This window comes from Entelurus aequoreus, linkage group LG09 (assembly GCF_033978785.1).
Source record: "Entelurus aequoreus isolate RoL-2023_Sb linkage group LG09, RoL_Eaeq_v1.1, whole genome shotgun sequence".
Lineage (NCBI taxonomy): Eukaryota > Metazoa > Chordata > Actinopteri > Syngnathiformes > Syngnathidae > Entelurus > Entelurus aequoreus.
The window spans coordinates 24,166,632-24,179,488 of NC_084739.1; the positions used below are offsets into that span (position 1 = coordinate 24,166,632).

The following is a 12,857-nucleotide window of genomic DNA, read 5'->3' on the forward strand; positions in this document are numbered from 1 at the left end:
CGACCTCTGATTAGCGGAAGAAGATGGATATATTAATATATATGTATACATATATGCATATATATACATATTAATATATATGTATACATATACAGTATATACACATATAAACATACATGTCTAGGTATATATATACATACATAAACATGCATATATATAAACATACGTGTATATATACATACATATATATACATATTCATATACATACATACATATATGCACATATATAAACATTCATATATATGTATACATATTAGGGATGTCCGATAATGGCTTTTTGCCGATATCCGATATTCCGATATTGTCCAACTCTTTAATTACCGATACCGATATCAACCGATACCGATATCAACCGATATATGCAGTCGTGGAATTAACACATTATTATGCCTAATTTGGACAACCAGGTATGGTGAAGATAAGGTACTTTTTAAAAAAAATTGTAAAATAAGATAAATAAATTAAAAACATTTTCTTGAATAAAAAAGAAAGTACAAAAATATAAAAACAGTTACATAGAAACTAGTAATGAATGAAAATTAGTAAAATTAACTGTTAAAGGTTAGTACTATTAGTGGACCAACAGCACGCACAATCATTTGTGCTTACGGACTGTATCCCTTGCAGACTGTATTGATATATATTGATATATAATGTAGGAACCAGAACATTAATAACAGAAAGAAACAACCCTTTTGTGTGAATGAGTGTAAATGGGGGAGGGAGGTTTTTTGGGTTGGTGCACTAATTATAAGTGTATCTTGTGTTTTTTATGTTGATTTAATAAAAAAAAAAAAAAAAAAAAAAAAACGATTCCGATAATAAAAAAAACGATACCGATAATTTCCGATATTACATTTTAACGCATATATCGGCAGGCCGATATTATCGGACATCCCTAATACATATGTATACATATTTATATTCATATATATATACTGTATATATATATATATATATATATATATATACTGTATATATATATATATATATATACTGTATATATATATATATATATATATATATATATATATATATATATATATATATATATATATATATATATATATATTCAGAACAATGCATCTGTCATTCCTCATAATTTGTATTTAATTGCACTGTTTTATATTTTATCTTTATTTTTTTCTATTATCCTGTTTTATATTGCACGTTTGTACCAGATAAGGAGTAACTTGCATTAAACATGCATATAGTGACAATAAAAGGCATTCTATTCTGTTCTAATATTACATTTTTAACTTATTTTTATTGGGGGTTTTTTGTATTGGAACAGATTTTTAAAAAATACTGATATTTAAGTAAAAATGTTAAAAAATAATTTAAATTTTTTAAATTTTGTTAAAAAAAAAATTAAAAAAAATAGTAGCTATAATAAAACAAAAAATGCTTTTCAGAGCATACATAAGTATATATTTTTTTTCACCTTTTCGGTTGGCAACTCATTGTTTAAAAGGGGATTCATCTATTCTTCCTATATAAGGATAATGTTTTAAACTATATACTATATTTCCCATAGATGAGACAATGAACAATCACATAATGCAGTGTGCAAAACTAGTTAAATATGCTAAGAAGTTGCATTTATTTAAAGCCAAAAAGCAGATTTGTTTTAAAGGGCACCAAGCGTATTATTAGAACAACAATTCTACTTTTTTACGTTTTGTTTTCTATTTAATCTGCGGTAGGTTTTTTTTTCTTATTTAATAGTATTTTTCTAAGGGGGGGACACAAAGTAAAAGATTAAAATGCGGAAGAGATGCCCATTTTAGTTCTTTGTATGCTTTGGAGAATTAAGATTGTAGTCTGTGTGACGCTCCTATGCGGGAGTATCCTGAAGATGTTAGTACAAAGGCTTAGATGCCCACAGGGAACATACATGATCCTAAAATGGAATTACAATTGGGGGGAAAAAGGGAAGATAATATCATTAAAACAGAATCCCCCCCCCCCCCCCCCCCCCTGTGTATCTTTTAATTAAGTGACCAAATGCCACTTGCAGCCAGTGTCATGTTATTGATTAACTTTTCAGGGAGGAACTTCCGCATGGAAGGTGTTGTTGAACACTGGCATTATCGTTACAACACATGACCTCATTTGGTGGAGAAGTGAAATCCATAATTGAGTAATGTCTACGTATTACTAACAATTTATGTTGCATTCATAGGTATTTACACAAATATGAAATAAAAGACATCCTCTGCCCCTCTTATATGAGCAAAACTCACACCGCCAGTGGCTCCAGCATTGTCTGGTTGCCTGGCAACTGTCGGCGTGGCGTGGTTGCTAGGGCCGTGTGGGAGCTGGGGGGGTGGGTGGGGGGGTGATGCTGCTCTGATTTCCAGCTGAATTGAGGCAGTCAGCAGGGAGAAGCCCCCGCCCCTTCTACTTCCAGTCTGCACACACAGGACTCTATTGAACAATAGTGCAGCGCCAATGGGGCCTGAGGCTGGTCACACACGCTCTTGTTCAGGGTCACAACGCCGCGTTCGTCCCTCGGCCCTATGTGACAAATTAACTCACAGAAAGGAGCGCGGTAAGGATGCTGCATCCGTCGCGGGCCCGCCCGCCCCGTCTTAAAAGGTGCAAATGTGGCCGCCTGCCATGTTGGAAGAGAAGCAGGAAGAAGGGAGGCAGTGTCACACGTGGCGCGGCGTGCACAGTTTGTGCAGTCAAAACACAACTCAACAGCCGGACTTAGTGGGAAATATTTGCCAGCTGTGACATGCTCGTGTGAAAACTGAGAAGGCCGCCGCATGAATGGGTGGTTAAAAGTGAAGAATAGGCTATGATTAGCTAAATAGCGCTCACAGCTGGAGGCAATGTTGATCAGACAACAGAAAAGATGCTTACTGTGGTAACAAGAACAGGTTTTTATTAATATTTTTGTAATACCATATATAATGCAATTGCATATCTTTGGCGAAAATAAATCTTATAAACATTTTATCAACAGAGGTTAGCGTACAAAAACCAAAACGGTGTGTTGGTTCGTTAGCAAACCAAAGTGGGCTGGCAGTTTTCTGTTTTGCTTTTTTTTTTTCTTCAATGCAACAGCTGCAACATAATTCTGAGAACCACATGAGCATTCGATAAAAGCCGATAAGCAACAGTGTTGTCTTGTGGGGAGACGTACATCTGACAGCAACATAACCTTTCTTGAACAAGTGCTACACAAAGTCTGTGTGTATTGTGGACTCTAGGCCTGCAACAACACAGGAGCAGCAGCCTGAGGGACTGCATGGTCATTCTGCTCCACTTTCCAGTGGCAGTCACAATACCTGGAAGCATGACTTATGAGTGGCAGTCCAAAATATCTGAACATGTACATATAAATGTAAATTGATTCAATCGGTGGGGAAATCAAGTTTGGCAGCATGATTAAAAAATGCTTCTTTTATATCCAGCTTAACAACAAAGCAAAGAAAATCTGGCAGTCAGAGTTAAATTGCAGAAATAAAACACCCGCTCTATAGACAATTGGCAAAAAATACTTAATATAACACAGTAAAAGAGGGTGAAAGGGTGTATTGCTGCGAAATAAACAAAGAACAGGACAAAATACTTCTCATGAGGAGTTAATGTAGGAAAGAAAAAGGAAATTAAATGCGCCTCGTCTCTCCCATCCATAAATTAATGTCATAAATAAGGTCAGGAACAATCGATTTGTTCTTCTTTCACAGCTAAATAAGACCAGTGTATGCCAGAATTACTGTAGCTTAATCTGCCGGGAGCAACTCAGAAGTCAAATACACCAAAAAGAATGGTTTCGTCGCTACACTGTCCAGAGTCCGCGAGCATTTCCTGTTTAAGGGGATTACAAGAAAGAAAAAAAACACACCCAAAACGAAACAAGGAAGTCAAAACTATCTCAATTGGTTTTTTTTGGTGGCAACTGGCATACTAAGTTGCAGTTTTACATGAGTGGCATGATTAAAATGTTTGGCACGGACCATGCAATGCAGCCTGTGGCACGTTTTGTTTGTCGTTTTAAAGCCCCAATGAGAAATGTGGCTTGCAACTTCCCACACCACATTTCACAGCTTGAGAGGAGAGTTTCGGGCTTCCTTATTTTGTTCTAAGGAGGAAGCGCAAGCGGCCCACCGGAAGCGGGGGCCTTTCACGAGAGCAGCACTCGTCATCATATGGATTCCAGTTATGTTTTGGAGCAGCTTTACTGCGATCTCTCCTGAACCAGACACAATGCAGCGAGAGCCAGTGGTTATCTAACATGCACGACGAGTGGAGCAGCAGGGCTTCTTTTTGTCCGCAGGATGTGGCGTAAACACACTTCAAAAGAACACCGGAACAAATAAAAGCCACGGAGGACATCCTATGATGCAAACAAAACACACTTGGTGGATGAAAGTGATTGACAGGACGATTCTCAAAAACAGAGCAAAGCGGCGAAGCAAAGTCTGCAAGTTAAATTTGGCAGTGGCAGATTAATACTTCTGCTTTCCCACATCTTGCTAATCCTGAAATGGATGTCCATGGCATAACAAGACAATAACACTTTCATTCGCGTCACTGTAGTTGAACGAGCGTCTCTGGTGGTAAAAGGGACCCATAATAAATGATGTGAAAAAGTTAAGGATGTGGATTCATTATTGCATTTCTCTCACAAGAGGAGGTGTAGAGCACAAGTTGTGTTAAAACCGCGCCGTCTTTTTTTCTTTTCTTTAGCACAAAAAGAGGGAGAACTTGTAACACCGGGAGGTTAGATTGTGTCTGTTCCAAACATGCGCTTGTTCGCTCCATACAGATTCACTTGGAAGAGGATACAGGTTTGAGGAGGAAGCATGCAAACGCATTGAGTTAGAAAAAAAAACAAAAAACCTGCGGCTTTTCCCACCTGTCATGAAGAAAAAGAACATCTTGAGTTGCCATCGTCTATTCCGATTTTGGTTCCCCTTCTCCGTGACCCAGACGTCCGCCCCCGTATGCTGTGACCGCCCCGAGTTACGAAGGTCTCTTTATGGCTTTGTTCTCCTGTGTGAACAATACTATTGCCATTTGTTTTGCTGGACAGAGATATCCCGAACAAACACCAAAAGAAAAGGGGAGGCTCAAAATGGCCGATGTACGATAAGATAAGGAGAAGGAGGCACACCGAGACACACGACTGGAAAGTGGCGGGGGGGTCAGAGGTGAGGGTTCGCAGGGTCCGGAGTCTGACAACTGGGGATCCTTATTTCCTGTGAAGTTTTGTGCTCTTGACGTTTCGTTTGGAGCCCTCCATGCAGTTGCGTATACCGGCGAGGTGCAGCAATGAGCCGGCGGCCTCCTTAAGCTCCTCATCCAGCTCCGGCTTGATCTCGCGTCGCGCCCTTTTGCTGACAGGCCACTTGATGGCGGGCGGACGACGCTGCGTTAGGTTGGCGCCCCTCTCGTCCCAGAGATCGGAGTCCTCGTCGCTGTGGAAGCCCTCGCTACCGGCGCGGTGGGACTGCCGGCGGTCGCAGCCGCCTTCGTCCAAGGAGGACAGGGAGGAGGAGGAGGAGGAACGGGAGGAGCAGCGCTGCAGGGCGACGCTGCTGTAGTTGTGGTCCTGCTTCGGATCGCTGCTCACCAGGACCGAGTCAGGTCTGGAGAGGTCCAGCGGGCCGTCAGAATTGCCTGCCGAGAGCAGAGAGAGCAAAGCATAATGAGTACAGCGTCCAATACAGGAGAACCCTTACACAGTACATTAGGGATCTATGAAGAAAATTGTTGGTGTGTGTGTGTGAGAGAGAGTGTTTTCTTGATTATTATACAATTTAGTTATTTTTATTTGTATTCTACTGATGGATTGCACTTCATGTTATTGTTACCATGATGACAATGACAATAAAGAGATTCAATTAATATATTTGTTTTATTATTTTGGCTGTTCTGAATTCCTGTTTCAATGTCTGTGGTGAGGCTGCCAAAGTGGAAGTCATGATGTTGTTCTTTCCAAAATTAACAGCACATCTGCTGGTTGCTTTCAAGTAGTGCATTCTATTTGGACTCAATTGCTTTTGGACACAATTAATTGACCACATTTGTAACCATCAATTAAATGATTTGTATGCCCGTGCTTAGTTCTAGTAATAACTCCATTGATAATAGTATTAGTAATATTGATATCGATATACATAGTTTCTGAGTATAAGGTGTTACCTCAACTTAAGAGTGTCCCAATTTAAGAGTGTTTTGATACAAGCGCTGTCTCTCAGTTAATTGTTATGCTTTAAGTTGCAGGCGGAAATCTGAGTTACAAGCATTTCCGCCATAGGTGTGGCAAATGTCACAGTGAACCTCGTAGAAGCAAACCAAAACATTTGGTTTTACACGCTAGCATTAGCTTATAGCTAGAGATGGACATAACTTTGTTTACTAACCATGGGAAGGAAGAAGGGGAGCGTTTTCTATTCGGGCTCCAGTACTCTGGAATGCCCTCCCGGTAACAGTTAGAGATGCTACCTCAGTAGAAGCATTTAAGTCCCATCTTAAAACTCATTTGTATACTCTAGCCTTTAAATAGACCCCCCTTTTAGACCAGTTGATCTGCTGTTTCCTTTCTGCCCTGCCCCCCTCTTCTTCGTGGAGGGGTGGGGGCACAGGTTCGGTGGCCACGGATGAAGCGCTGGCTGTCCAAAGTCGGGACCCGGGGTGGACCACTCGTCTGTGCATCGGTTGGGGACGTCTCTGCGCTGCTGACCTGTCTTCGCTCGGGATGGTCTCCTGCTGGCCCCACTATGGACTGGACTCTCACTATTATGTTAGATCCACTATGGATTGGACTCTCACAATATTATGCTAGATCCACTTGACGTCCATTGCACCGGTCGCCCAGGGGGTGGGGGGGTCCCCACATCTGCGGTCCCCTCCAAGGTTTCTCATTGTCCCATTGGGTTGAGTTTTTCCCTTGCCCTGATGTGGGATCTGAGCCGAGGATGTCGTTGTGGCTTGTGCAGCCCTTTGAGACACTCGTGATTTAGGGCTATATAAGTAAACATTGATTGATTGATTGATTGATTGAGTGCAAAGGACAGTGCTGAAAAGAAGTGGATGATAGTCACTGAATTAAAGAAAGAAATCATCAAAACCATGACAGAGTGTGGCAAAGCAAATTAAGTGTATCACTGATAGTCTGCACTATACTGAAGCAGGATGAGTCTAATGGCAGCCAATAATGTTTTAATAACAATTAAACAGCGGACATTTATCCATGAAAATATGGAAATGCTGCTGATGGTCTGTTTGACGGAGAACCAGATGGAAGGAGATACCGTTGAACTCCACTCTCCAAATTAAATGTTGTATATTATTATTACATTACTTCACAATGCTACTGTAGTTGTTAGTAGTACATTCTATTGTCTTATTTTTATACAATATGTTCTGTCTTAAAGTTTGATTTTCTTTTAAAAAGGCATGTTACATGTTAAAATTGTGCTGTTTTGGGAGGGGGGCAAGCACCAATTAATTTGATTTCAGTTCATTTCATTGGGAGACGCTGATTCAAGTGTTTTGAGTTGAAACCTACGTCACAAAACCAATAAGTTGCGGTCATACTGTATGTGTTATTAGCCACGCAAAAGGTTCTGAAATTCCCTCTGAATAAGAACCAAGCACATCAAATTACAACATGAACACAGATGAGGTGTGTCAAGATGTCAGCAAATAAAATGAAAACATTTAAGCAATGGGGTGGTCGGTATGTCAGGAGAGTGATAGTATGGCTGCTGCTGGATTCTCTTACATGGGTCAACGTGGTGCCCTGGGGCAGAGTTTAAGAGCATCATGGCAGTGGCAGCATCAATATCAGATTCTGGAAGAGGAGAGAACATGCATGGTGGTCAGTCCTAAGGTGGGAGAGGTGGATCCAACAAGACCAACATTGCTCTGCCAAGCAGTACAGTTTGGTATGGTATGTTTTTTTGGTTTGTTTTCTTTTGCAAATGTATTGTATGAAGTTGTGCTGGATCTTAAAGGTTGCCTCTTAAGCAAAATGTACTTTTTAATGATGAATTGGGTTTTAAGAGCCTGTTAATGACCACCGAAGATAAGCAAAATCAACCATCTCCCTCACTTTTTTGCTTTATTTATTAAAACGATCGCTTTTAAAGTTTCCATGACGTCATAAAGGAAAGACTACCCGTCATCCGCCCGTGGCTAAATGAACCTGCCCTGGGTTTACGTGTAACCCAGGTGGTTCGGCCACCTGCCTTTATCCCATTCTACACGGGGATGCGGACCCTGGTCGTCCGCATGAGAGGCAAGCGTGCTGACCATCGAGCTAAACGCTTGGGCTGGCTGGGAATGAGGTTTAGTAGTGTACACACAACATGTGCTTCACTGATAGTGTTTTAGTCTTAGTATTTATCTGTCTTAATGGCACTTAACTGATAGTGTTTTAGTCTTAGTATGTATCTATTTTAATAGCTAAGCTTTATTTTATTTTTTTTAATATTGTTTTGTACTGGAGAATATTAAGATTTATTTAAATGAAAATTGAATGAAACAGAAAATGTATTACACATTTTTTTTTAGTATTTATCAGTATTGCGTTGTGGTGTCCTACTCCGTTCAGCAATCCTAAAAACACCTGAGTCTCGTATTCCTCTGAGCATAGAACGATCACTTTGTTTTAAGAGAGCACAGCTTGTAGGTTCAATGTGCACAACTGAATAGCGTAGCTGCTCAGACAGCAATATGTTTATATAGGTTTAGATTGGGGTATGTTGTTTCTTAATGGGGAAATACAATAATGTCTCTTGTTTTCATGTTAGCATTTAAGCTAGCGAGCTGGCGCCAGTCAGTCCGTGAGTTAATCAAAGTGCAGTTATCAATCTACCGCTTGTCCCTTTTGGGGTCGCGGGGGGTGCTGGAGCCTATCTCAGCTGCATTTGGGCGGAAGGCGGGGTACACCCTGGACGAGTCGCCACCTCATCACAGGGCCAACACAGATAGACAGACAACATTCACACTCACATTCACACACTAGGGCACGTTTTTAAAAAAAAAATTTTAAATAGTAATTCTAACTGTCTGGAGTTTTATCACGGTTATCATTATTACCATTTACTGCCCATCCCTAATATGGTGCATCAAATTTGTACATCAAATATTTTCCTCGTATACCATCTTAGTTATAATACAGCCAAACTTTGTAGATAAACTATTCAATTTGCCCCATTTCAACGCGCTACGTACGGACTCAGTGTCTGTGCTTATTTTATTTTATTGAGCACGGCTGCAAAATAATCCTCCATGGTAAGAAAGAAGGTAAAAAACACTATTGAATTTAAGAAAAACTCATAGCAAAGTACGACAGTGGCGTTCGTGTGGCTGTACCCTCTTTGCTTAACGTCCTTTTCCCCAACAGAGTATTCAATAAAAGTAAAATGAATGTGTCATTTTTATGTATTTAGAAATGTGAAACTATAATTATTCCCTATAAAATGTGTTTTGTGTCATTATTTTTGTGTGACTGGAATTAATCGGATTGTGTATAATATTGTAATAGAAAAGTTGCTTTGATTTTCACACGGTTCTATCTTTTTCAGATCTTTTGGAACTGATTACCAACAAAAAACAAAAAAATTGTGTCTTGGAGTCACACACAGGTTGCCTTGTTGGTGACAGGCATGGACAGCTCATTAGCATTAAAGCTACAGACACAGAAAACAGCTTGTTGTAATTCTTCGGCAGTATACGCTGTGCCATTCTATACGGAGCCAATGAAGCTATCGCCATCCTGCCTGTGCGCCCCATATTAAAAAAGCGAACCAAAGTAGGGATTACAGCACTAAGACCAGCAGACCAGAATTGCAGCACTTGGTGGAAACAAAGCCATAGTGACTCAAAGAATGCCTATTCAATGGAATGGACACGACGGAGATTCATCAAAACAAACTAGAAGATTAATTCCTGCCACTGATATGGAAAATGCATCCAATCTTTTCAAACCTGACAAAGTGTCTAAAAGCCTCATGGCTCTAAATTATTAATGATTACAGCCAGACTGAGTGCTCCACACTCAGCACCAGCGGAACCTCTGCCTGTTGTCAAGGTTACAAATCTAAGAGGCAGGGAGAGGAGGGGAGACATAGCTGAGACATCGAATGGTCCACATGAGGCATCGATGACTTGAAAGTAATAAATCAAACTTAGAAAACATGACAAATGCAGGATGTTCTGTGACTGAAATGCACAAAAGCAACACAACTGCTGTACAATCACAAACATATGCCAAAAAACTGAAGCACAATGTCACATCGCATGTATCTATAAAACAAGGGGCCAGAGCTCTGCCTCACCTTTAAATGAGCAACCTTGTAAAAAAAGATGACGAGGAGGTGAGGAGGCACTGCAGGAGAGAAAAAAACATGAAGTATCATACTTGGAGCTTGTAAAGAATGAAAATATTATTTTCTTTTTTTTACTGAGAGCAATGTTCTGATTTGAGAACAAATACCCGCATAATCACATCCTGTCATGATTTTTTTTTACTGAGGTGCATTGAAGAAGGGTCACCTGGGCGGGGAGGCGGGTGGTGTACAAAAGGCATGTGCGGCAGGAAAGTGCTGCTTCTTAAGGGCTTGGATCAGGTTGGGGCGATATGCCGGGTCGACGCACCAGAGAGAACCTTTTCCATTAGCCTGTGGGAAAGAGAGAGAAGAGTCAGACATCAGACTGTAATGATTCAAATGGGGAGAAATGTTACCACAAAATCTATCCCCTCTCTTACTTGTTTAGCAATTTTTAAGTTAGGGGTTTTATGATGTCATGAACAGAAAAAGTTTAATGCTACACTGAAGCTCACATAGCTATGCTAGTGTTTATAGCATCTATGTTCTTAACCTTTTTGACCTCGACACACTACTTTTCCCCACTAGAGATGTCTGGGGCCCACTCAAATATAAACATAAAATTAGTCAACTTACTCTTGATTTTAATTATATTCAATAAATATATCTAACCGACTTACAATTTACAACCTTGCCAAATGATATGAAACCATGTGTTAATTACAAAGATTTTTATCAAGGCTTATGTCAGGCTGATTACCAAAATAAATACTACGAAACTGCAAAAGAAGAGACTCACATAAACTAATAAAAAATACATTTATATAAAATTATGCAGTGTCAAAATATATAAATTCTAACTAATTTGATAATGCATAATAATAAGAATAATTTACTTGTGTCTTAAAAAAAACTGTCAATAAAATGTAAGTGCAAATGAAAATACAGCTTAAACTCTTTAGTCAAAATTTTTGCCCTTAAGAATTTTCTCAAGACTTCTTTTGTATGTTTAAGATTGTCATCAAGTGGGGGAAAAGTGTATTACAATGGAGTACTGTTGCAGGCCTATGGACCATAGCTGAGAAACAGATATTTTTTTTGCCGCCCTCTAAGAAGCGCTTGTGGCCCAACAATTGGCTCGGGCACTACTGGAAAAAGTGGATAAGGTGCACAATAGCTTGTCTTTGATCAACCCACCTGTCACATTGTTAGAGAAAAACATTAACAAACTAAAGACACAAAAAGAACAAGACAACAATGTGTTTTTAGTTGGGCTAACAAAAATCTATTTTTAAATTGTTTTAAGTCCTTGAAAATTACTTCTTATTTACAAAAATTTAAACAGGAGTCTAACATGAGACATTTTATATTTAGGAAAAATGTTGCATTGGAATAACGTCAGTTGTTGCACTGAGAGATGATGTCTTCCAGACTACAGTGAATGCTGGTTATATAAATGTATAGTTAGTTTTATAAATGTATAATGCAGAAAAAGTGAAGAATGCTCATGCTGTGCACCTCAGGTCCTAAACAACATGATTATTGTGGTCATTAGTCATGATTTTGTCTTCAACCCATTGTAGTTAGAGTAGCTTTAAGTAGGATATTCCCTACTACCTCGCAATCTTTTATAGATCAATGCAACCAGCATTACAATGCAATCTAGTGGCCCAGAGTCGTGTTATTTATTTAAATATATAAAACATTATAGTGAGATCACATTTATGAATCTGATGTCTTCTATCATCCAAGACAATCTCTTCCTTGAAGAAGGCAAAATGTTACAAGCTGATGGAATCCCTCTAAAGCAATACAAGCCTGTGAAATTCACATTGCAAACACATCAATTGCCTCCTTTAACAGCATTTCCACTTTCAGAAGACAGCAAATGAATCCGAATTCCTCCACATGCTTGGCAAAAGGAGTTAACTGCTCTTGTGTGAGCGATGAATCTGTCTGTTGGTGATGTGTGCGGGAGTGTGTTAACCGTCACATTATCTGATGGCGGTGTATTCTTGCCCAGTCTGAGGGAGGGAGGGTGGAGAATAACCTTGACTCACATTACCAGCCCGTCCCTGATGCAGGAAGAAGGAAATGTCTCCATGGCAACGGAAACCACCAGCCAGTGTCATGTGAAACTGGCGCTGGTCTCTCAGCAGACGAAGTGCTCACGCTGTGTACCTGCATGCTGAGTGACTTGCGCTAGTCCGTATTGCTACTCGCAGAGTGCTAACGCCCATCATCCCCTCCCGTGGTTGAATAATATCAGGATGTAGCCAGGCGCAGTCCTGGCACCACGGGCTCTACCGGTCACTACTCCAAACTCATACTGAAACTCAATATGGCCACCATTGTGTTCCTCATTTGATATGCTGAAAACCATTTTATAAATAAAGTCAAACTATGTGACATTTGAGCATTTCTTTTCCATGTGTTTATGCATCTTTTTTACACAATCACAAACAACAGTAACAGTAAATACAATGTTTGCATCATGATTTTTCACACATACAGTATTATTAATATGGAGGGTTTGACTTAAGATTATAGTCAGGGAAA

The 12,857-nt window shown here is 39.7% G+C and overlaps 1 protein-coding gene across 1 annotated transcript in view; it reads right to left on the reverse strand.

Moving 5' to 3' along the window:
* Positions 1–2,871: 2,871 nt before the first annotated feature.
* Positions 2,872–12,857, reverse strand: part of foxn2a (forkhead box N2a) — a 32,418-nt gene continuing 22,432 nt past the window's right edge. Inside the window, exons 3-6 of the mRNA XM_062058386.1 lie at positions 10,525–10,649; positions 10,308–10,357; positions 7,748–7,816; positions 2,872–5,637 (exon numbers count right to left, since the gene is read on the reverse strand). Of these exons, the coding sequence (XP_061914370.1) occupies positions 5,210–5,637; positions 7,748–7,816; positions 10,308–10,357; positions 10,525–10,649 (672 nt within the window). The 3' untranslated portion in view covers positions 2,872–5,209. The remainder of the gene's footprint in view (positions 5,638–7,747; positions 7,817–10,307; positions 10,358–10,524; positions 10,650–12,857) is intronic.